The 25726-nt window shown below is 42.3% G+C and overlaps 1 protein-coding gene across 1 annotated transcript in view; it reads left to right on the top strand.

Moving 5' to 3' along the window:
- The window catches only part of LOC306931830 (neprilysin-like), a 49648-nt gene that overhangs the window by 21308 nt on the left and 2614 nt on the right, over nucleotides 1–25726 (top strand). Inside the window, exons 5-21 of the mRNA XM_079513438.1 lie at nucleotides 4435–4515; nucleotides 5335–5430; nucleotides 5560–5675; nucleotides 6048–6116; nucleotides 9066–9200; nucleotides 10142–10243; nucleotides 10384–10520; nucleotides 10678–10771; nucleotides 11993–12121; nucleotides 17001–17099; nucleotides 18086–18163; nucleotides 18386–18489; nucleotides 19127–19185; nucleotides 20407–20526; nucleotides 20626–20759; nucleotides 21307–21372; nucleotides 25627–25722. Of these exons, the coding sequence (XP_079369564.1) occupies nucleotides 4435–4515; nucleotides 5335–5430; nucleotides 5560–5675; nucleotides 6048–6116; nucleotides 9066–9200; nucleotides 10142–10243; nucleotides 10384–10520; nucleotides 10678–10771; nucleotides 11993–12121; nucleotides 17001–17099; nucleotides 18086–18163; nucleotides 18386–18489; nucleotides 19127–19185; nucleotides 20407–20526; nucleotides 20626–20759; nucleotides 21307–21372; nucleotides 25627–25722 (1715 nt within the window). The remainder of the gene's footprint in view (nucleotides 1–4434; nucleotides 4516–5334; nucleotides 5431–5559; nucleotides 5676–6047; nucleotides 6117–9065; nucleotides 9201–10141; nucleotides 10244–10383; nucleotides 10521–10677; nucleotides 10772–11992; nucleotides 12122–17000; nucleotides 17100–18085; nucleotides 18164–18385; nucleotides 18490–19126; nucleotides 19186–20406; nucleotides 20527–20625; nucleotides 20760–21306; nucleotides 21373–25626; nucleotides 25723–25726) is intronic.

Here is a 25726-nt window from a genome sequence, read left to right on the forward strand (position 1 = left end):
CAAATTACAACAGCTACAGTAGGTTCCAACATGTGAAAAGCCATCCCAGAATAGTGGAGAAATGTTATAGTAGCAAAGCCCATGATTTGCTTCCATTCATCCACAAGACCAGTGATGAGGTCAGACACTGGTGTGATTAGGCCTGGCTTGCATTCAGCATCCAGTTCATTCCAAATGGTGTTTGATGCTGGACTAAGATCAGGACTCTGAGCAGGCTAGTCAAGTTCATCCTTACTCATCTAAACAAACATTTATCAGTGAAAAAAGAGGAACTAACCAGGTGCTCAATGGAGATAGCAAAACGTGATAATGATAAAAAGGTGCTCACACGGATCAAAAACAGGATTAAGACATAGATAAAAAGAGAAGGATCCGGGCACACAAAGTTAAAAAATGAGGAACGCTTTTATTAAATTAAAAAGGCAACTGCCAACATGTTTTGACCTACAAGGTCTTCATCAGGGCAAGAATGACATGACAACATTTATCAGTGTTGCCACTGTGGTGGACAAAGTATGAACTGTATAGCCTATCCATTGATTGATTGAATACCTTAGTAGTCAGAAATGTAAGCTGCACGTGGTACAGAAAGACATTAAGGCTACTCAAGTACATACTCTTACTAGCTACGAGAAAAATAAAAAGGTCAGGAAATTAAGAAAATAGTGAAAATACAAACTCACAGTTGCATTGTGACACATTATGTGATTGTAGATTTCACTATATTTGAAATAAGAGTTATGTCGCTAATTCATAATATATTTTTGGTACTCCTAGGAGTCCCTTCTTATACATTTAGTGGCATCAAAAGCACTATATTTGTATTTGAAATCGAAGTCAATTATGCATGGAGGGGCGTGGGGGGCATGGATAGGCTGGTTCCAGCCCTGAATCGCTACCATTAAAAATATATATATGTCCTGGCGATTCAGGTCTACCGGTGGTCGGTGGAAAGTAATTGTGTATGTTAAATGTAATTGTGGCTATAGCATGAAGGTAGACCGTCACCAACGCTATGGTAAAAGGCAACGATCCGCAGTGGATCTTCTTCATGTCAGTTTGGCTTTTTACTTTTTGGCTATTTAATTACTTTCCAACACAAAAGTCACTAGTAATTAGGAATACTAATAGAAGGTCTGCAATGCGCTTGCATAACGCGAGTGTAATGTTGTTTAATGCAATCAGATAGGACTTTTCTGTTTGGATGTATGGGCTGTCAAGGCCAGAAAGTGTTTTTTTGCCACTCAGTAGGCGTTTCCCTCATGACTTCCAAGTATGATGATGATGTCATGCGCATACACTCTATTAGAAAGAGTGTCCACATTAACCCTTCTTGATAGTCTATGTACTAATTTGTTAATTTGTCTACTATGGGACTGAGTTATAATGTTGTATAGCCAAGTCCCATAGTAGACAAAGCCTATAGTGGTTTGGCTCCCCTCAAAAACTAGACATGATTGTCCTTGTTGCAATTTGATGTCATGTGATGTTGAAAAGGCATTAGCAAATATGTTTAAATGCAATTTATACATCATTCATTGCTGGTGATGCCTAAGCTTATTTGTGACTCTGATTAAACATAATTACAAATCCTTACACATAATGATTCACCGGTTTCAGCTGAATACCCCCCCCTTGATATTTGAGGTCAGGGGAATTAAAGAGATTATCATAATCATTATCAGTAATCATCATTTGAAGATGGCTTATGCTTCAATTCCAAAAGTACTTAATGGAAAAGTGGATCAGCTCATTGACATGACCACAGACTCTGTCAAGAGGCATGAGTTGTCAGACACAATTCACAGAGCTTACTGCAAAAAACAAAGTATTTTACCTTTTGTAACTACATATCGCTGTGAAAGTGGTATTTCCACACTGGCATACCTGTAAAATTTGTACCGGGCAACATCGGAGCCAGGAAATGACATAAGACTCCATGGGGCAGTATTATGCGTGTCTTAAGTACCAGGTCTCATTACTTAACTTAAGACCTGGAGGCGCCATTTGGCTATTCTGAGTGGCCAAAAAGCATTGACCACGCCTCCAGGTCTTAAGTTAAGTAATAAGACCTGGTACTTAAGACGCATAATACTGCCCCTTGTCCACTGTCCCTGTCCACCACTATAGCCAAGAAGAAACATGTCCTTGTGTCCACTATAGCTAAGAAGAGACAGACATGGACCACCTGTAATTATGCTATGGACCACTAGTGTCCAACTGTCTATGGACCACTAGTTGAGAAGCCTGGTGACCTAACATATTGTCATTTGCATGAGAAGTCGGAAGTCAAGAGGTTCCACAGAAAAGTGAGTTAGAATCTCAAGAATTATTAATTTAATTTGAAGATATTCCCCCAAACACCCTAAAGGGCGAGGTTGCGTGCACACATCCACCTGGGTGACGTCAGGTTGCTGGGAGAGTGCTGGCGCTTTGGCATGGGGGGTCAGATCAACGCAGATCAATGCACTCTCTTGAGGTGCCAACTTGTGCCTTGCACTTATGCGCAAGCAGAGCATGCAAGTACTGCTCTAACTAATGTCTAACTGCTGTTCTAAATCCTTTAGACCCGTTATTGACCTTATACCAACCTTGAAACTTACCTTAGTTACGTGAGTTTTTGTTAATTATTGTTGGTGGCTCGGTATTCAGCAAGGCTATTATTAACCTTATTCATGAATTAAGATAGTGTACTAGACATTTTGCAGACCATACGCACATGATTATCCACTGGTTTTAGGTGAGTCAACTGTCTCATTTATTTTTAGCTGGGACAAATCTTCTGCATATGGAAGTTTAGTTAGATGACCACACGAGCGACACTTAGGTTACTTAATAGTTTGTATAGGACAAAATAAATAAATATTAAATAGTAAACAAATCCATTAAATTGCATAAACAAAATGATGACCTAGGGTCTTTACACACAGATGTATTTGCAGCGTTAGAAATGGATCACATTCCAGACTATATTTATAGTTAGAAAGTTGGCTTCACCAGTGGAGGTCAAAGTTGTAGTAAAGTACAGTGGTCAATGGGGAAGGATCATATTATTCTATCATGGCTGGAATTGTTTTTACTGTAGTTATCTGATTTTGATTGAATAGTTAATCAGACAGAATGTAAAATCACACCTGTGTGAAGTGAGCGGTGCAACTGTACCATGTGGGGGTCCCCACAACATCCAGACCCCCAGGTCCGGCGAGCTGCCCCGTGTCCAAAACCGTTGAGAAATGACAGTTGCCGTGTGGGGGTCCCCGGGGTGTCCCCGGAACATCCAGACCCCCAGGAACGTGCCCAGGGGGCCGGCCTGGTTCTGGCGAGCCTTCCCGCGTCCGAAACAGTCGGGAAATGACAGAGTTACCGTGTTGCAGCTTTCCGTGCTCGGACATAAACAGGGACAGACATACATTGCTACCTAATGGAGCGGTTAAGCACCGCTCAAAAACAGCAACAGAGTATACAGTCAAACGCTTAATCCAAAAGGGATAGCACAAAAAAGTCCTTGCAGTCTTGTTTCCATTTAGGCCCTATTCAATCAATTCATAGACAAATCTATGATTGTTGTAATGTCATACAAAATGTAATTTAACCATACCAAGAAGAAATGTATGCCATGTTCCCAAATCCCAATAAAGATCATAATGAAAGTGTATTATGTTAGTAATGCAACAGTACATGTTTATTCCAATATATTGTTCATAACATTTTATGATAATTATGGTACTGCTGGAGGGCTTTCAAGATTCAAGAGGGTTTTATTTGTCACTCACTCAAGCATTGAAATGTTAGTGTAGCATGTGGCAGGATAACAAGATAATAATAGTGACAATACTGTATGTACAATTTGATAATACTGTAGTTATATAATAATCTTATTATGGAGATATTATAATAACCAAACAAACCCATAAGGGTCCATTTGGTTCCATTTGTACACTCTCTACAAATGGAAGGGTCTATTTGGTAAGGTTCCTAGAGTAACTATCAATGATTTAGCTGAGGAACCCCTGGGGTCCCCGGACCTCATGTTGAGAACCACTGGTTTAAACCATGTGAATGTTTTGGTTGTTGACAGTCTAATCAGCCCACAGTGGATTTGTCCTTGGTCTCATTATAGTGGCACAGCTCACAGTTTCTGGACTTGTGTCAGTGTTTGTTCTTTGCCGGTGAAGGCAAAAATGTTTTGACAGAGAAAGAGAGATCGTTCCAAGAGTGGCCAGCTAAAACTCCCAGAGATCAAATCCATATGGGCTGCATGTGATGTTCTTTTCAAAACCACAAATTTGACAAATCCTAGTCTGTACTTCCTGTGAATGCTGAATTGAATATGTCTCCACCTCCCCACGGCCTCATTTGTTACCCCCCCCCCACCCCCCCTTTCCTCTCCATCCTCCTTATTCTGTCTCTTTCTCGCCTCCATTATTACTGTAGGTGTCCTGGAAAGACAAGTAGAAGGGGAAGCTGAGGCCCTCACTAAGGCCAAGACTCTCTATACATCCTGCACCAATGAAAGTGAGTCAATGTTAAAGGGATTACTGTACATCTGAAACAGTGCCTTCTATTGAGAGTTGCGCCATTGAGTGTGACAAATGCCCATTGACTCCAGTGCATTCCATAAACATTCCGGTTCTTCAATGGCTCAACTCTCCTTCAATGGCTCTGATCTGAAATGTCTCTTCTTATCTAATCCTACTACTGTGCAAATCTATCTATCACCGTCATTATTTCACTGATCAGCGGCTAATTTCCAAAATGACTTTGAGCTTTAAGTAGTCCAGTTCTTCTCCTTTGTATTTGTAGAATTTGTATTTCCCTGCGTAAAAACACAAGATCACAATGCTGAATGTTGACATATTTTATCATTCTTTCAGCTGTGTAACTCTTGTTTTCTAAGCAAGCAAAGCAAGCTCTAACAGCATGTTATATTCTTTTATGAACAAGGACACTTCAACACTAACTCTAACTCGGGGGGAGCCCGGGATCGAACTGGGAACCTCACGGTTCATCTTCCGGCCACTTTATACGGGTTCGTCCCACCGAGTTCTGACATCTGCATAGACTCCATATTTGGGCATGCCTGACAATGAACTCAATATATGGTCATGAATGAGGATACCGCTGACATCACTTCTGACATCACGATATAAGTGCAGTGGTTGTCCGGAACCGCCACAAAAGTCCTCTGCCCGGGCTCTGGGCATTGCCCCTGTCCAGGCTCCCACGGGCACTGGCCCCACGGGTACTGGCCCCACGGGCACCGTTCTAGTGTAACCAAAAGGACAAAAGCTAATCTGTCTGTCTGTCTGTCCTTCTGTGTTTGTTTTGTGTAAGGTCTAATTGAACTCAGAAGAGGGGAGCCATTGCTAGAAGTGCTCCATGATGTGTATGATTGGCCAATAGCTACGGACGACTGGGAGAGCAAATATAGTACAGCATTCTATTTTTCCATTCCAGATTTATACTTGAATGCTGTATCATGCACCAAAAATAGATCCAAAAATATCCTCTATATGCCTCTCTGACCACCTCACTTCTTCCTCCTCATCCGTTCCACAGGTTCGTGGAGGTTGGAAGACGCCATAGCCAGACTGAACGAGCGATATGGAACTCAAGTCTTAGTTAACTTTTTTGTCGGCACAGATGACAGGGACTCAAATTCGCACATCATTCATGTAGGTGTGCAATGCTAGCTGGCAGCTGTCCTGCATTCGTTTCCTCTCACTCCCTCATCCTTTCTTTTACTCTTTCTCTCTCTCTCAATATCTCCCTCACATACACACTCACTCACATACACAAACACACATTGCCCACGCAGCGGCATCACACCCTGTTATTCGACCATAATATAACGCATCACATTTGGACACAAGCTGTTCTTGCAGAAAGTGTCCCATGTCAAATACTTTTTCTGACTGCTAGAATACAAGCTAATCCTATACTCATTGAATCTAGCAATGTACGGGGGTTGTCTGTGTTGGCTTAAGTTCTATATTACAGTTGATTGTGAATTAATAGTCGTGTTCTGTTCCCCTGTTCTCTGATAGGTTGACCAGCAAACCAGTCTCGGACTTGTGTCCAGAGATTACTATGCGTGCACTGGACCTTATGCAGAGGTAGGCCTCTCTTTCTATCTTTCTCTCTTTCACCACAATTTACAATTTAGGCATTTAGCAGACACTCTTAATCTACGTAGAGCGATTTACAGTAAGCAAGTACAAAACATCAAATACATAAAAAGTAGTCATCAAAAATCATACATACGCTAAGAACCTAACAGTGGTATATCTACAGTATATAACTAGAAAAAGTGCCCTTCCGGGCACAGGTCTCCACCAGGAGGATAGGAGTGTGTGTGATGTTTGGCAAAATGTTTAGGAGAATGTTTTTCTTTTCTTCATTTTGTTGAGGAAATGCAGAGCCAGATCACTCATAGCATCTCTGAGGATAGAATTCTGGATGAGCAGGACATGTGCAGCATGTTGTACAAAACGGGCCACTCCTGAAAACTTTGGAAGGCAATTTTAGCCAATCAGTGTACAATCTGAGAAATACAACAGACTCGTCTTGATCACATGACTACAGAGATCATGTGTACCGATTTGAGGCATTTTGTTCCAAAAATGTGTTTTGCAAAAATCAACCTGTTGGTGGCGCTATAACAGGCCAATGTGAAAAGGGTGGGATATATTCCTCAGCCTAGTAAGAAAATGTGTGAAAGATTTCACGTAAATTGCATGCTGCGTTCATGATTTGAGGCTATTGTTCAAAACGGGGCAATCTTGCAAACTGTGAAAGCCAATTATAGCCAATTAGGATGGAATATGAAATATCAGACAGATCCGACTTGAGCACATGACCATAGAGATATTGTGTAACGATTTGTGAGATTTTTGGACAGAATCTGGAGGAGTAATATCAAAAAATGTGTTTTTCAAAATTCGGCCTCCTGGTGGCGCTATAAAAGGCAGATGCGGAAAATGCAGGTAAAAGGTTTGTCCTTGGCCTCTAGGGAGTGTGCATGCAACGTTTCACGCAGATCGGTACAGTTTTAGGTATAAATGTGAAAAGCTGCCTCATGGTGGCGCTATAACAGGCCGTTCTGGAAAATGTGGGGCAGAGGTTCATCGTTGGCATCCAGGGAGTGTGTGTGCAAAGTTTGGCATCGACCGGGTTAACGGTGCCGGAGATTAGCTGGTAACGGACGGACGGAAGGAAGGACGGACGGACGGACACACACACACACGGACGGACGGACACACACACGGACGGAGTGCAAAACATACTCTCTCCCCATGCCTTCGGCCTGGTGGAGACAATGAAACTATGTGTATACACTAGAGCGTAGCAGTCCCGCCCCCTTTCATGACGACGCCAGGCCCAGGAAATGAATCCCAATGCATTTTTCCCATAGACATTTCAAAAAGTATTTATTTAAAGACCTTTTAAGCGTCGTACGAAGCCAACTCGAGTCGTGACAAATCATGACAACAAACACAATATTTTGGACCAAACAAATAATTACAAAGAAGAAAAACAACAAAAAAAGTGTTTTTTTCTACTTTCTAATTCTTTGTTTGGCCCAAAACATTGTGTTTATTGTCATGATTTGTCATGACAAGAGTTGACTTTGTCCGCGGCGTAAACGTCTTTAAATAAATACTTTTTGAAAAGTATGGTGAAAATGAACAGGGATTTCTTTTCCGGGTCTCTCGAGGGGGCGGGACTGCGACGCTCTATAGAGTGCTATGTCTACATAAAATGCTATCTAAGTTACATACTGTATGTTGAGCCTTTGCATACACCTGGAAGCTGGTCAAGGCTATAGGGCAAGTGCTACGGGCTAAGATGGAGTCTTTCAGACTACGATGAAAGATTGGGAGTGTGTCTGCAGTTGTAGATTGCAATGGGAAGTACATTCCATAGTTTTGGAGCCAGAAGGGAGAAGAGTTTGGGACATGTGGAGCGTTGTCCCGGCGTTTTTAGTGAATGTACTTCCAGCTTCCCTGCGTTGGCCAATCTGAGCGCACGGGAGGGTTTGTAGGGTCTGATCAGGGGGGGGTCAGCTCTCAGAGTTTTTAGAGCTGACTGTCCAGGACAACACCAAGGTTCCTGGCTGTTGGGACGGAGGTTACCAAGGCATTGTCTATGGACATAGTTAGCTCCTGCATGGGGGGAAGACATCAGCCAGGCATGCAGTGATGCGCTCTTCCACCTGAGGAGCAGAGTAGAGGGGGGGAAGGATAAAACCACACACACGCACACACACACACACACACGCGCGCGCGCACACATAACCATGGATGCAGTGACCGGATGGATGTATTCTAAGTATTTTATTTGGACCATTACCAGTGAGTTTGGGTTTCATGCCCTCTGAGGCTCCGCTCAATGTCTATCCAAGCAGAACGCAATAAACATCAGGACCTGAGCAGGCCACTTACCAAGTCTTATAGTTTCCTGTGCCTACGCTGATGTGTATGTGTGTGTGTGCGTGTGTGCGTGCGTGCGTGCGTGCGTGCGTGCGGGTGTGCGTGTGTGTACTGTATACACATAGTATTCAAAAGAGAAATATACCCTCTAGGGCTATAATGATGATTAAAATCAAAGCAGCATAATAGGGGAGGTTTGGTACTGTCCCAACCCAGACCAGATGTGTATTAGTTGGACTTGACGTCCTACGGTCTGGCTTCACTTTATAGCTCAACATAATCTCATTGATATTCAGAAAGCACTTGCTTGCCAAGTTCTGCCTGAAGCAAGCAGAACATTTGCATGCATGCGTGCGTGCGTGCGTGCGTGCGTGCGTGCGTGCGTGTTTGTGTGCGAAGATGAGTGTGTGTACCTGAATCTTTTGATTAAACTTGTGCCCTCTCTTCCTGCCAAATAATAGCAAGCTGAAGAGTGAGGATATGAAATTATGAATTGTGTGTTTGTGTGTGTGTGTGTGTGTGTGTGTGTGTGTGTGTGTGTGTGTGTGTGTGTGTGTGTGTGTGTGTGTGTGTGTGTGTGTGTGTGTGTGTGTGTGTGTGTGTGTGTGTGTGTGTGTGTGTGTGTCCTGGCAGGCATGTAAGGCCTATGAGCAGTTCATGATTGACCTGGCCAAGCTAATCCGTACTGATCGGCATCTGACCGTCAATGACACTGCCATCAGAATGGAGGTGACTAGGATCATGGCTCTGGAGAAGGACATCGCCAATGTAAGCTAAAGTTCCTACTCTGCTGCTCTGAACATGCTCTCTTTACTGTTAAATGCCTTCACTGAGTCAAAAGATATCTGTGCTGTTTTTAATTACAGTGAATGCCCAATGAGTGAACTAGTTTTCTCCAATACAACAATACACCTAATCTCCATTATTAGCCTCAAAAGCAGTTATTTCGTTAACATGGTAGTTTCTATTTTCATTGCATTACATTTCATTCTCGCCATTTCAGAGAAAGCTTCTTTCTTTTGTCATTGTCTGTAGGCAGCTGCTGTGTTTTCATGGCTATGAACCAAGCTGATCCTTCAACAGGTCTCCACTGTGTATGCTCTGTGATATGTGACCAGATTTGACTGAGAGACTGCCATCGCGCAAATTCCAGCTTTTCACAAGAGTTATGAGTTAATAGCACAGGCAGATTCTTCACATACTAGAGCATGTCTGAAATAAGTGTCAGAGCTAAAATCGACATGTAAATATGCACTAAATGCTTAAAATGTAGCTATAGGTGTAATGTTAGAGACCACAGAAGTGAACCTTTCAAGCCTGTTTTCTCAACTCGCTGTTTTCTGCAAGACATTACTCTATAAGCCATATCTCCAAAACTGGTGGGTCAAACTGAACGACCAATATGTCAATTTGAAGCTATGATTCCCTGCTTTCAACAAACGAAAATTAAAAAAAATAATCCAATGGCAGTCTCTCAGTCAAATTTGGTCACATATGGTCCAGCTCTACTAGGCTCCACTGCTAACATTTTACAAGACATCCCCAGCCGTCTACGATTTGACATTTATAGACCTTCGACTCCCTTGGGCTCCATGCCTTTTTGCTGTTGTTGGAGATGAATCTGGATGTTTGTGTGTGTGAGAAGTAACTAAATGTATATTCTTTCTTTCTTTCTTTCTTTCTTTCTTTCTTTCTTTCTTTTCCTGTAGGCCACTGATACTCCAGAGGACCGTAACAACCCAGTGTTGCTCTATAACAAGATGGAGTTGGCAGATCTCAATGCCAACTTTACCCTGGAGGTGGAGGAACGGGTAAACACTAACCATTTATTTTGTCAGACGTTTTTCTTTTTTTTAATATATATATTTTTTTAATTTTGTTTACCTCCACATAATATCTCTAAATGTTTCCCCCCCCCGTTCTGCCCCTGGGTGTTGTGTTTGTCCTGCAGGTGTTTAATTGGAGTTATTTCACTGCAAAGATCATGGATACAGTCAACATCACTGTTCCTGACACTGAAAACATCATAAACTACTCCCCTAACTACTACAGGAGACTCAACCATGTCCTGGCCAAATACAGCAAGAGGTGTGTGTGCGTGTGCGTGTGCGCGTGCGTGTGTGTGTGTGTGTGTGCATGTGCGTGCGTCCGTGTGTGCGTGCGTGCGTGCGTACGTACAATGAATTAAAACTGCAATATTAGGATATCTGTTTTTTCTGTCCTGACATCCATGTTGTCCCTGTAGAGAGATACAGAACTACATGGCGTGGCGTTTTTCCATGACCATGGTGGTGGGCCTGAGCAGAGCATACAGGGACACCAGGAAGGCCTTCCGCAAAGTATGTCACCTCTTATATCTTATCTTATAACCTATGTTTCTGTATCAGTGGTTCTCAAACTTTTTCATGTCAAGGGTCCCCAGAATTGCCGCCGACCCCCATTTCAAAATGTCGTTCCAGAGACCCCCCAAAAGCAAATATTTGAGTTCAAAACGTTCGCTGTGAAAGAATATATATTCAAAGATTTGCACACATTTACACGATTTTTGAGCGGTTCCTCCGCTCCATTACGCAGCTATGTGTGTCCCTGTGTATGTTTGTGTGTATGTACTGTATGTGTGTCTGTCTCTGTGTCCGAGCACAGACAGCTGGAGCACCTAAAGTGGCCAGTAGAGTACAGTGCAGAGTAAAGTGGCACAGAGTACACTACAGTACGAGCCCTGGGCGCGTTCCTGGGGGTCAGGATGTTCTGGGGACCCCCACACAGAAATTTCTCGACCGTTTCGGACACGGGGCGGCTCGCCCGAACCGGGCCAGCACCCTGGCCGCGTTCCTGGGGGTCTGGATGTTCCGGGGACAGAAGTGGGGAGAACAGCGACACAGCGTGCTAAAAGGGGGAGGGGCAGCCGGTGCGGTGGAAGCAAGATCTTCAAGCTAATGACGCATCGAGCCTCGACCCGTTGTTCACTCTTTTTGGTGAACGACACCAAATTCTCTAGTCACACGGGTGCTACAAAATGGATTTAACAATTCGCACTGTACTATTTTTACTAGCAAATGCGAGTACCTACTCGCACTGTCGAGCCCTGACAGTAACTATAAATAAACGTATAGTTGCACCGCTCAGTTCACAAAAGTGTGATTTTCAATAGCTAAAGTTTAAACTAATGGTGTTTCAGTCTTTAATGGGTTAATACACAGCAGAATGGTGGTCTGAGTATAACCACAGAAGTTTAAAAATGGAGCCTTAAAGGGTTTTTTCTTGCATTGTTACATTAACACTCAGGCTGTGTGTACAGTGCGTGCGTGTCCATTTTCTTTCTGTCCTCCACCCACCACTTCCCCATCTCCCTCTTCCCTCTGTCTCCATACTAAATAAATTGGTACATGTCGTGCTTCTAAAGCTAATAGGCCAACAACAGAGCTCTACCTAGGGAGTCTCTCCATGATGCAAGGTCAGACCGCTCACTACACCCAGGCTCCACACAGAGAATACATTTACTCCTCATCTGTTTCCGACTGCCTTCATTGAATAAAAATGCTGTGTAACTCCCCCTGTAGGCTCTGACTGGTACGACGTCAGAGGCGGCAGTGTGGCGCCAGTGTGCCCTCTACGTCAACAACAACATGGACAACGCTGTCGGAAGACTGTATGTGGAGGAGGCCTTCTCTGGAGAGAGCAAAGAGCTGGTCAGTAGGGGTGTTTGATCACATTTTCTATCTATAATTCTTTTATCCCACGATTTTGTAACCCATTTTTTACCCCTGTGTCAATTATCTAATGTGATCCTGGGCTCTACACACCCTCCGCCAACCTAGTCCCCATATATGGGGGACATGGGGAGAGCAACGGACTTGAACTCATGCTTCCTTCATACCTGAGTGTCCAAGTTGCTCCTTTTACACCTGACAGGGGGGAGTTTCCCTGGTTGGACGTAGCGCGTGGAAGGAACACGTTATTCCAACAAGTTCCTTTCCCTCCATCAGGCGCCCCGGCTGGCCAGGGGGAGGCAGTTTAGAGACCAGGATTTGATCACATTTGACTAGACTGGATTGGCTTGGAAAAGTTGAACATCCTGCTACGTTAAAATGAACACCGGCGAACATGCGTTTTACTAATGCACATACTAGTAGCATTGGAGTGTGTGTTTGTCTACACAAGGTTGAGACAAACATACATTTAAAGTTAAAAATGGCCGAGCAGGGTGTGTTTCATGTTAACTGTGTTGCAACTGTGCAAGGATGTTTGACCATGTGTTTGGGCCCAAGTTTTTTGAGAATAGGTATTTTAGTCACATTCCACTGAGTTGTTACCAAGTGTATCACTTTGTGCATCTTGTGTAGTCACTACAGTGTTGTATTGTTTGCTGGCAGCCACTGGCAGGGCAGCTGCTTACCACCAGTCATCGTGTACAGACCACACATTCTGTAACAGATAGTGTGTGTGTGTGCGTGCCTGCCTGCGTGCATGCATGCGCATGTTTGTGGGCATGCACGTGCAAGAATATCTTTAACACCTGTCATAATTCTGAGTGCCTCACACACCATAAATCACTGTGTGTGTGTGTGTGTGTGTGTGTGTGTGTGTGTGTGTGTGTGTGTGTGTGTGTGTGTGTGTGTGTGTGTGTGTGTGTGTGCGTGCGTGCGTGCGTGCGTGCGTGCGTGCGTGCGTGCGTGCGTGCGTGCGTGCGTGCGTGCGTGCGTGCGTGCGTGCGTGCGACATATGTGCGTATGGGTGTCTGCCATGAGTATATCTTCCTATCTGTTTGTACTCCTCAGCCTTGAGCATAAAACATGACACTCATTGTACGAATGTGTACAAGCATTTCCTTGAGGTCACAGCACATGCTTACACTCTGTACCATACTATCATCGTCCATCACATGTCACACACACACACACACACACACACACACACACACACACACACACGGTGTAGTATTTTTGCGTGACCTTCATTTGACCTCATATCGTATTCTGATGCATGTGTTCTGTTGAACATGCAGTCCAGGATGTTTTAAAGTGTGTATGACTACCATAAGGATGTTGAAATATTGATGTCACATTCTTCATTATTTGATGGCTCAATAAATTAAAAATAGCAGTAGAAAGGTGCCAATCATTGGAATTCATCCGTTTTGGATTCTTCAAATCTAGAGAACTATTCGGATTTCTATAATATTTTGTGTATTGTCAAATACAAACACACAGTACATAGGCATAAAGGCATTCATACAAAACACACAATTGTAAATGCATAAACACACATGCAGTATAAATACATACACATACTGTATACCCATGCTCGCACACGCAGGCAGGCAGGCTGGCACACACACACACACACACAAACACACACAGACAATGACAAAAGAAAGAAGCTTTCTCTGAAATGGCGAGAATGAAATGTCATGCAATGCCTTTTGAGGCTAATAACGGAGATTAGGTGCATTGTTGTATTGGAGAAAACGAGTTCACTCATTGGGCATTCACTGTAATTAAAAACAGCACAGATATCTTTTGACTCAGTGAAGGCATTTAACAGTAAAGAGAGCATGTTCAGAGCAGCAGAGTAGGAACTTTAGCTTACATTGGCGATGTCCTTCTCCAGAGCCCGCCCACACACACACACACACACACACACACACACACACACACACACACACACACACACACACACACACACACACACACACACACACACACACACACACACACACACACACACACACACACACACACACACACACACACACACACACACACACACACACTGCAAGGCTTTCGTGTGGAAAAGGTCCAGTAAGTAAGTGTCCATTCTAGGTGGCGGCTAACCACAGTGTTGTCAGAGTAGTCAAGGAGTGTGGTAGTTATAGAGGAGACTGCTGATGGTATGTGACGCTGGAATGCTTCTGTCGTTCTCCATCAGGTCTCGGCCTCCTCCCTCTTTTAATTTCTTAATTTTGCTGATTGGTTTAGTTGCATTTTAATCATTCAGGTTTTTCTAACCAGCACATAATTGACATCAGACATCAGACTGTTACAGAATGGTGGTTACCAGATTACAGCAAAAGACAGCTAATATGCGCATAGAGAAAGATATTGCAGCATTCTTTTATTCTTTTCAGTTTCTGCAAGTTGGTTAACTTTGTTGCAAGTGTTCATACTGTTCAGCTTTCTGCAGTTCAAGTTAGGGACTTCTCATAGGCAAAATCACACTAGAAGCTGAAAGTAGTACAGGGATGTGGAGTGAAAAACCATCTTCGATACATTATGTCCAACCTGTCCATCTGCACCTGGGCTGGTCAGGTTTGCATAATTTATGAGCCATTCGTAGATAGAAATAGAGGCATACATACTGTGCACATTCTATCACCAATAAAAAAAAGCCATACTGTATAAATTGACTGTTCAGGCCATCTGTACTTTGTACTGACAGATAAGCATATGATACGTATAGATACTGTAAGTATAATTTGCAATCTATCACCAGTAAAATTGCCATATAGTAGGTAGTATACAGGTACAGTAGTATACAGAGTATTAACAGTAATATGGTTCAATATGTACACTGTGCACGTAGGCATGTATAGGTGGATATAGACATACCGGTAAGTATAATGTACAATCTATCACCAATAAATTGGTCATCTAGAACAGGGGTTCTCAACGTTTTTGGCTGGGGACCCCCGGAAATGCTTTGGTCATGTCTCGCGACAAAAACAACTTTAAAAAAATATATAATCTAGAAGATATATAGGTACAGAGTAGCAACAGTAATGTCTATCTATATTGTACTGTAAGTACAGTCAGTCTGCAATGTATGAAGTGAGCACTATACTGTAAATATATCAGTGTTAACAGCAGTTGGTCTGAGTAAGACCAACGCAGGCCTCTGATGTATACATACAGCCTAGTCGTCCATGAGCAAAAGTGCCAGTGTCTAAATAAAGCAAAAACTGGCAAAACAAAAAGAACGAAGAAATAGGCCTACCATCCTCTCATCAAGACAAAAGGTCAAAATCAATTCAGTAAAGAAATAACTTTTGGTTCACCAGTCTGCTCACGTTCCCTTCAAATCTTTGTCTTTTAAAGCAGACTTATTGGGTTATAAATTATAATAGATAATGATTAGTTTACAATTTGAAATTTACAATTTAGGCATTTAGCAGACGCTCTTAATCCAGAGCGACTAGTATTAATATTGTTGCTATCTTATCAACCATACACTGTTACAGCATTAGTATACAACTTGGCTACTAGACTGTGAAAAGCAATATGACCAACAGCCATGTTGTTATTTGAGTCTGATGACAGATTTGGGAGGAGAGATTCTCATATTCCTTCCCTTTGAATAACCTGGAGCTGCCATGCATGAGCACACACAACTCACCAGGTCTACTCCTGTCCCATGTTGTGTGGAAATATCACGCCCTGTCTCCTGTTATCCTATCACAGTACACCCCATCTAGTGCATAGCCATCTGCATACCTCTCAGCCCTCTGTTATCCTATCACAGTACACCCCATCTAGTGCATAGCCATCTGCATACCTCTCAGCCCTCCTGTTATCCTATCACAGTACACCCCATCTAGTGCATAGCCATCTGCATACCTCTCAGCCCTCCTGTTATCCTATCACAGTACACCCCATCTAGTGCATAGCCATCTGCATACCTCTCAGCTCAGTTTTAAAGAGTTTTGGAGTCCATTCCATGAAGTTGGGCCACTGACAGAGAAAGCTGTCTTGCCCAACTCTGTCTGAGCCTGAGGAACCTTGAGCCTTAAGAAATCACTAGAGCGGGTCTGATAGGTGCTATTGTTCAACTTGGAACAAATATAATATTTTATAGCCTATGACCTGATGTGAGCTTGCAGATCAGCTGTTTTTGCACAAAACAGTTGACTGGCTTACACTTGAGGTTACACCTGTTCAGTCTGAACTGGAAAAAACTGCTTGCCGCCATGATGCCCCCATTTCATGGAACACTTGCACTAAAAATGATTGCCCCAATATCCTATGGACAATCTAATTACCTGCTCTTAAATCTCCCTACCTCACTATGTACTGTAATTGTTTTTAACTTACTAGTTGTCTGTTAAGGTTTTATTTTGTCATTGCTGTGTTGTATATAATCTGTACAGTATATGTCTTGAGTGTGTGTGTGTAATCTCATCAGCATTGCAAATGAGGGTGAACCTCAATGCTCTTTTCGACTATAAAGGTTTCAATCAATAAGGCTCACAGTAGTGGTTAAATTACTGAGGCATGTTCCAGAAAAGTTGCTGTGTTTGGTTTTCATGCAAAAGACTTGCATTCTAGGTACTGTAATGTAGAATACAATGCACTATGCTCTGTTGTACTGTGATAGTTATGTATTCATACTCTAGGACACACAGTAAGAGAATAAGACACAGTGACACGTTAGCGATGTCTTTTGTCTAACAAATTGTCTTTGTGTGTGTGTGTGTGTGTGTGTGTGTGTGTGTGTGTGTGTGTGTGTGTGTGTGTGTGTGTGTGTGTGTGTGTGTGTGTGTGTGTGTGTGTGTGCGCTACATCATCTCATCAGATGGATGAGATGATTGCTGATATCCGGGAGGTCTTCATTAGTAACCTTGATGATTTGACTTGGATGGAAGCGGAGACAAAGAAAGCAGCCGAAGAGAAGGTTTGGCTCATTATTTTCTTTTTTATAAACAGGGGGCACATAACTTTTGGGGGCTAGTTCTCAGAGCAGCACCTGGAGATGTTGCTTGGTGCACACTGTGGGCAGATGTCTCTACTCTACCACAACGTTACTTTAGCCATCATGAGATTGCACATGAGTTCTGCAGCCGCACTGAGGCACTCCAACACAGATAAAACTAGAAAAAGTGCCCCTCGGGGCACAGGTCTCCACCAGGATAACAGCATTTGTGATGTTTGGACAAAATGTGTAGGAGTATGAAAAATCTAACAGATCTGTGTTGAACATGTGTCTATAGAGATAGTGTATACCGATTTGCGTGATGTATGGATAAAATCTGTGCGAGTAATATAAAGAAATGTGTTTTGCAAAAATCGTCCTGATGGTGGAGCTATAACAGGCAGATGCGAAAAATGTAGGTCAAAGGAATTAGCCTGTTATAGCGCCACCATGAGGCTAATTTGCAAATGTTTAAGTGGCATTTCTTCTTCTGCCTAGTGGGAATGTGTGTGCATAATTGCACAGAAATCGCACACTGTGTTGAGATTTGAGGCATTTTGTTCCAAACGGACTAATCCTGCAAACTTTGGAAGGAAATCCAAAGAGGATGGAACAGATCCGTGTTGATCACAGTTAAAGATTGTGTATAGTACCAATTTGCGTGATGTGTGGATAAAATGTGTAGGAGTAATCTACAGAAATGTGTTTTGCAAAAGTCGGCCTCATGGTGGCGCTATAACAGGCCGAAAAATCGGGGCAGAGGTTTATAGAAGATACAATTACATTTAGCAGTAATATCAGCCGTCTTTTCTGTTCTGTTCTATTCTATTTATGGCTATTATTGGCTATTCTATTCTGTCATTCACAACAGTGAACACTTCAACAGACATGATGATAATGGGACTGAAATGATATTCATCATGACACCAGGGTTTGTTTACAATACCGTTCTCCCCCTGTCTCTGTAGGCACGGGCTATCCGCGAGCGGATTGGCTACTCTGAAAACATCATGAATGAACAATACCTGAACAACGAGTACAAAGATGTGAGTGAGGATATGATCTTGAGATTGGTACATGGGCTCATATGCATAAAACTGAATATAGATGAAGTTGAGGTTATTGCAGATCATTCGTATGGAAATGTTATAGTCGCTGGCAGATTGCATGCCATGACTTTTCAGAGAATTAATGACATGTGTGGCTGATTGTGCTCAGTATGGTGAACCTTCCTGTTTATATTTCCGTTGCCTGTGTGTTGGTGTTAGCTCAACTACAGTGCAGAGGAGTACTTTGAAAACATCCTACAAAACCTGGACTATGCGCAGAAGAAACGCCTGAGGAAACTGAGAGTCAAAGTCAACAAGGAAGAGTAAGGTCCTTATCAACTGTGGTTTTCTGCTCGTTTGGAGAACTAGATCATTCCGTATACTTGATTAAACTCACAACACTGAGCACTGCAGATAACGTAGGTGGACCAATTACTGCTCATTTTATCACGGTACAATAAGTGATATCCATGATTCATTGCACTTTAATCCTGGATTCAATTCAGTGGATTTACCTCCTCCTGCACGCACGCACGCACGCACGCACGCACGCACGCACGCACGCACGCACGCACGCACGCACGCACGCACGCACGCACGCACGCACGCACGCACGCACGCACGCACGCACGCACGCACGCACGCACGCACGCACGCACGCACGCACGCACACACACACACACACACACACACACACACACACACACACACACACACACACACACACACACACACACACACACACACACACACACACACACACACACACACACACACACACACACACACACACACACACACACACACGTCAGCCTCCAAGCCTTCAACAGCAAAATAGGTGTGCTAACATTGGAGCGGATATTATTAAACACAGACAATCTTCACATCTTTCATGAAATTCTCGTGTTGTGTGCTATATTCCCCTGCCCTGTTCTCATGCCTCTTTCCATTTTACTTCAGGTGGGTTACCGGAGCTGCTATTGTCAATGCCTTCTACTCATCCAGCAAAAACCAAATAGGTAATTCACATATCATGGGTGCACAACATGCATACATGCCACCAGACAAACACCTACACAAATACATGCATAGCTGCACATCACATGCAGATGCACATCTATCATCATTGCTGTCTCGGACATTATGTCATTATGTGAGATCACAGTTCAAAAAGCTGTTTGCATGGGGTGCTTGTTGGATCAGCTGGATAGTGCACAGAATTATGCTCCTTGTGCGTGTGAGGACTCCTGATCACCGTCTCTCTGCTACTGTATGTCTGCACTTGGTTTCCTGTCTCTCTACACTTAACAATCTACAGTGGGGGAAAGTAACTAATTCAGTCCATTGTATGGTTCTTCTAATCTACCCCATTACGTCTCAGGCACAAATATTGTACATTTTACGCCACTACATTTATTTGACAGCTTGAATAAGTAAAATTAACTGATATGATGATGATGATGATTGTTTATTTATTTTTGTGTCCTGCACACAATGTGCCCAACCCAGACACCATTTCACAATTGCATTTACAGCATGTTTACATTACATAATTCATTACATTACAATTCAGATTTATACAGAGTACTCTGTCTTCTTTCCCAAGCTTGACAAATAAAATCTGCCACAACAAAAGTCCCTTTGGCAAAACATATCTCCATTTTTACATAGTCATTTAAATCTAGGAAATCCCCACAGATAGAAGACATCTTATTAACCACATTAACCATATTTAGAGCAGTAAAACAAAAAGTGAACTTTGTTTTCAATTTCACCAAGTTCACAGTGGCATTAAACCTGCCAGTCTCCAGTGCTAATGGTAATGTTCCTGACCGTATTTGTGCACAGAGAGATCGTCTTTTGTTTAAATTCACTTAAGGTTCTACAGTGTATATGTTCTTGATAAATGATAAATGACGACGTATTATTACCAGCAGCACATAAAGTAAATAAAATTAGCCCTACCATTACCAGGTGCAACATCACAAAGTGATGAATGCATTAATGCATGACTATATCGTGAAATGGGTCATTCTGCCTAATGAATAACAAGTATAGTTTGTCAATACTTTTGTACTTTTATTAAAGTAATATTTGGAATACATGACTTTTTAAAAACTTTATGTATTTGTTTAATATGACATGCTAAAAAGTGGTTACGTAATTGGAATACTTTTTACACTGCCTAAATAAAAGCTTAACATGCCCAAAATGAATAAAGGTTTCCTCCTTCATGTCAGTTTTCCCAGCAGGCATCCTTCAGCCTCCCTTTTTCAGCAAGGGCCAATCTAAGTCTCTCAACTATGGCGGCATTGGCATGGTGATTGGGCATGAGATCACACACGGCTTTGATGATAACGGTGAGTGTCTCCCACACTGTTCCTCCCCCATGCAGCTCTGAGGGATTGCATTCCATTTCATGAGAAAACAATGCTAATGCTGTTTCACTTGCTTACTAGGTCGCAACTATGACAAAGATGGAGACTTGAAGGACTGGTGGACACCAGGATCCACTCAGGGGTTCCTGGAGCTGTCTAAATGTATGGTGGACCAATATGGCAACTACTCCTGGGACTTGGCCAATGGGCTTCATGTAGGTCCTTTACACATTATTGTGATTTACTCGTGTATATGTGCAGTATTATAGTTGTGCTTCTCAGTCTATTTATTTATTTTATTTGTCTGTTTTCACACGTTCCATTTATTTATTTTTCTCTTCTCTCCAATTAGTACTACAGACGAAAAACAGTTTTCAAGTCCACACTATTTATCCATAATGTATAAATGATGGATAAGGGGCCTTTTCGTGGAGGGGTCAGAATAAAATGTGGACTTAAACTGTTTTTCGTCTGTAGTACTCTGTCCTGTCTCATCTCTCCTCTTCTTCGTGCTTCCTCTTCATGTGTGTTTCCACATAAAAACGTCCCTCCTTTGTCTCTCCTTTGATCTTTGTGCTTTTGTGTTTTTGTGCTTTTATCCTTACCAGGCAAAAAAGATTGCTTTTAGCACACAGACTTTACTAGAAATCATCAATGTTTTGCTGAAATACAGCATTATATTTGTAGTCAATCTCTCTCTCTCTCTCTCTCTCTCCCTCTCTCGCTCTCTCTCTCTCTCGCTCTCTCTCTCTCTCATTTTAGTTAAATGGGAACAACACACTGGGAGAGAATATTGCTGACAATGGAGGGATACGACAAGCTTTTCAGGTAAAGACCTAGATCAATGTGTAATTGGCAACTATGCATTATTGTGATTTTGTTTTTGTGAATCCACTGGGAGGCTAGGAACCACTCTGGGACCGCTGGGAAAACAGGAAGCCAAGTAGAACATAATAGTGTAACAATGTTTAAGAACTGGCAGGGAACACAAGGAACGAATCCATAGAGCACTGCCCTGTAGTTACGGTGTCGCTGTATTCAAGCGATTCGTCTATACACACAGGGATGACCAGACACAGGTGAACACAACTGACAATCAACACAGGGATAGGCTAGCCTGAAAGAGCCCTACGCTTTTCTGGGCATAGAGGGGCGGAGTAAACTAGTGCTGGAAACCGACACCGACTTTGGTTCACCAACCTATGAGCCCACCTCCCCTCCGCCCGCTCCCCTCCCTCCCCAGTAGAATGCAGCGGAGAACACTGACGTCACCAAATTTGGAGTGACACCGCTCTGCACTGGTATTGGTTAGATAAATACAAGGTTTACTCCCACTCCTATGTTACTTTTCTTGCTGGGCTCGCCTAGGCTTTTTTTCCCTTTTGAAAACAAAACGCCATGCGGTCCCGAGGCTATAGGGATAGGCTAACACTAACAGAGTCAAATTTCTAGACACAGTTGAACACAAAAGGTAAATAACACAGGATTGGCAAGAGGGCAACAGGACACAGAGAACAACATTGCCAATGACAGGATTGGTGAGACAAGACGGGTAATCAAGGGAAACAGTTAACACTATAGGACATTACTACAAAATTGTCGTATCTTAGCCCCGATGTGTAGCTCGGAAGGAGATGCAGGAAAAAGGACAAAAAATTCGTGTGATAAAAGTTCTCAGGATCTCCCAGCATTTATTTGGTAAAACACACAAGATGAAGTCGCTACAAAACAGAGCATGTAAAAAGGTACACGCGGGTTGTCTGTCTCAACCAGCCTCCGTGTCAATGTGAGACCAGGTCGATTCAGCGCAGAGAGAAGGCCTCCAAGGTCTTATATAGAAGAAATACTCTCTCAAAGTCCCTCCTCTTCACCGGACATGGAATAGGCACTTCCTGACTTTCTGACCAATGAGGTCTGAGTCAGCAGTGGCTTCCGGTTACAGAGGCGGGCACTCCCAGACAAAGAGAAGTCCTATCTTAATTGTTTATATCTTTTAACAGTTAACTTTGGAATAAAACCACAATGATGAATTAAAGATACAATGAAAACATAGTTAAAACATAATGAAACTGAACAGACTATATTAAGAAATGAATTAAGCTGTTTAACCCAGTACATAAAACTATAATCATTCAAAATACCCTGTGTTGTAGTACATTTTAGATCAGTACAAAATGCACTCCCTTGTAATAGTTTATGTATTAGTTTCCTAGCGTTTCTCAGACAGAAGAGTGTTTACGACATTTTAAGCAAGTTAAATGTGAAAACACAACTCGGTGAGAAAGATAGAAGTCTCTCTCTCCCAGATTGTCACCACAGGAGAGCAAGCTTCAAACAGTTCAGAACAATGGCTTTTGAGTTAAGGTGTTGAAGTGTAGACATTCCTTACTGTGGTAAGTAAGAGTCGTTGAATCTTACAGCAAGAGAAACATTTTGGCCTGAACCCTTAGACTTTGCCTAAGAGAAGCCCTCTTTGTAGCTGTCTAATTTTAACATTGTATGTTCAAGTAGTTATGGAATATGCTATATGATTCATGATACACCACAAATAAAGTACAAAAGTGCAAAGTATTCAGTATTTAGTTTAGACTGTAAACTGTAAAAGTATTTAGACAATTTGACAAAGTTTAGAGTGCCAACAAAGTCATTTCAGATACCACATTAAATGAGCCACCCTGAGAAAATCAAGAATCAATTTGCTTTTTATTGAACTGCTAAAAGGGCCACAACACCCATTTTGCAACCAGATCTTATTTTAATTATGTTTGTGAGACAAGAAACACTTTCCAAGGGTTTTAATGTGGGTAATTTGTGTTTATAGATATTTTTGTATTTCAAAATGTCTGTGATGTTATGGACACTGGTCTCGGCAACCTTCCCCGTGTTTCTTCACTAATCCGATCCAGAAGAACACAGTTTGCCGGCCACTGCTACAGAGCTGACAATGAGGCTATATGATCTTCCCTTCTTCTCTGGAGTCCTGCCTCAAAGCAGACCAGAGGTAGAAAACTGTCATCGCTAGGGACACAGGCATCAGTAAGCAGGAACTGGGGATGGCAATGAAGGACCGGGAAGTCTGGCGTGTTATTGTGAAATCCACGATCTCGACCGCGGTCGAAAAATGATGATGACTACAATGACCATAATGCTTTGCTGCACTCACCCCACCTTCTGGATAGGGAGAGGGCTGTCTTACAGAGACAACATGTAGTACAGAAAGGAAGTGAGACCAGTGTCCATGACGTCACATCACTGGCACTTTGAAATACTAAAATATCTAAAGACACGTATTACACACATAACAAACCCCAGGAAAGTGTTTCTTGTCTCCCAAACATCATTAAAATAAGATCTGGATGCAAAAGGGGTGAAGTGGCTCTTTAATTATACAGCCTCATGTTCTTGCACACAGGCAGTTTGTTCACTGACTTCTTAACAAACAGTGTTAATGGAACCGTGTCCAGTACACTCTCTCACTCTTCAACTGGATCCCCCCAGGGCTGCATGGGTGCTTTCACCACTTTCATTTGATCAATCATGCTGATGACTCTGTAATCAGAGCAAGATCCTGGCCCTGTCCTTGATTCATTTCAGGTCTTCCCTCCAAATAAATATGGCTAAGACTAAAGAAAAATGTATTGATTTTCAGAGAAGAGTCAGTTGTAGCAGTGCATAGTATTTGGTCACTGTCCTAGACATGTCTGCATTATTATGCAGACATGACACTGATGAAAATGTTTTATTTAGTCTGTCCCTTCTTCTAATATAATTTACTGTTTTGGTCAGGGCTGGACTGGGACAAAAATTCGGCCCGGTCATTTTCGCATGAATTTGGCCCAGACCGGCCCACCACAACCAGCGCGCAGATAGCAGAAACTCTACCGCCCGCTCCGTCAAGGCACACACAAACAAACAAGCCCTAATACCACCACTTTTACAGAACAACATAAATGATACAAACCAACAGACAAACACAACCCTTTGTAGAGGGGTTATTTGTCACTCACTGATACAGGTACTGTACATTGAAATTATCATGATGTCACTGGCAGAATGGCAGCACGCCCGGACCTTTCCTGGTGGCCTGCCGCCTATTGGCCTGGGTTTTAAAAAAAAATCATGGCGACCCCCTACGGTCGCGGCCCACCGGGAATATGCCCGGTACGTCCTGTGGCCAGTCCAGCCCTGGGTTTGGTCTTAACCCAGTTGCACAAAGTCTGTTTACACAAACTGCATTGGACTCAGTGTCACATTTCTTCATAAAAATTGTAACAAACCAATGGTCATGCTGTGCCATTATGATTACTGGTACTACCTTAGTAATAACCTTCAGCACAGTGAGTGATATCTCAAAGGCCCATGCCATTGTTTTGGACCCTCAACATCCTTGAGTGATATATTGTATATGTATTTGTGTTACACTGTCTGTAAAGCGAACATGCCCCTCAGTGGGCAAATTGTCCCTTGGTGGAGATTTTTACTCAGGTGTTCCTATTTTGGGGTGTTGACGGGGGCTGGGAAATATGATTCCAAGTTACCTCATATTATGGGAAAATAATTTGAAAAATTAAATATGATGTGCCCAGCTAAGACAAGCATTTGAAACTGATTTTTTTCCTTGTTTTTTTTTTTTTTTTTTTTTACAGTATAGCCTATATAACGGCATGTGTCATTTGACAAAACACCAAAACTACCTAGATTATATATATATATTTATATATTAGGGATGTTCCGTTCACGTTATTTTGCTCTTGATCCGATTCCGATTATTTGATTTTGAGTATCTGCAGATATTTTTATAGAACACTTATGCCATATCACAATATCCAAAATCACAGACAATATCCAGTCTAATATCATGATATGGATAATATTGATACTGGGAATGTCAAGTTTTTTTTGCTCTCTCTCTCTCTGTATGTATGTATGTATGTATGTATGTATGTATGTATGTATGTATGTATGTATGTATGTATATATATATATATATATATATATATATCAGTGTCTTGAAATAAAATGCCAACGTTTAAGAACTAAAGCTATGTATGTTGTTGTATGTATGTTGTTGATGCATTGCAGGCCTACAAGAACTATGTGAACAAGCATGGAAAGGAGCATCCACTGCCTGGCATTGAACTCTCCCATGATCAACTCTTCTTTCTTAACTTCGCTCAGGTAG

The sequence above is a fragment of the Electrona antarctica genome, assembly GCF_951216825.1.
Source record: "Electrona antarctica genome assembly, chromosome: 11".
Taxonomy (NCBI): domain Eukaryota; kingdom Metazoa; phylum Chordata; class Actinopteri; order Myctophiformes; family Myctophidae; genus Electrona; species Electrona antarctica.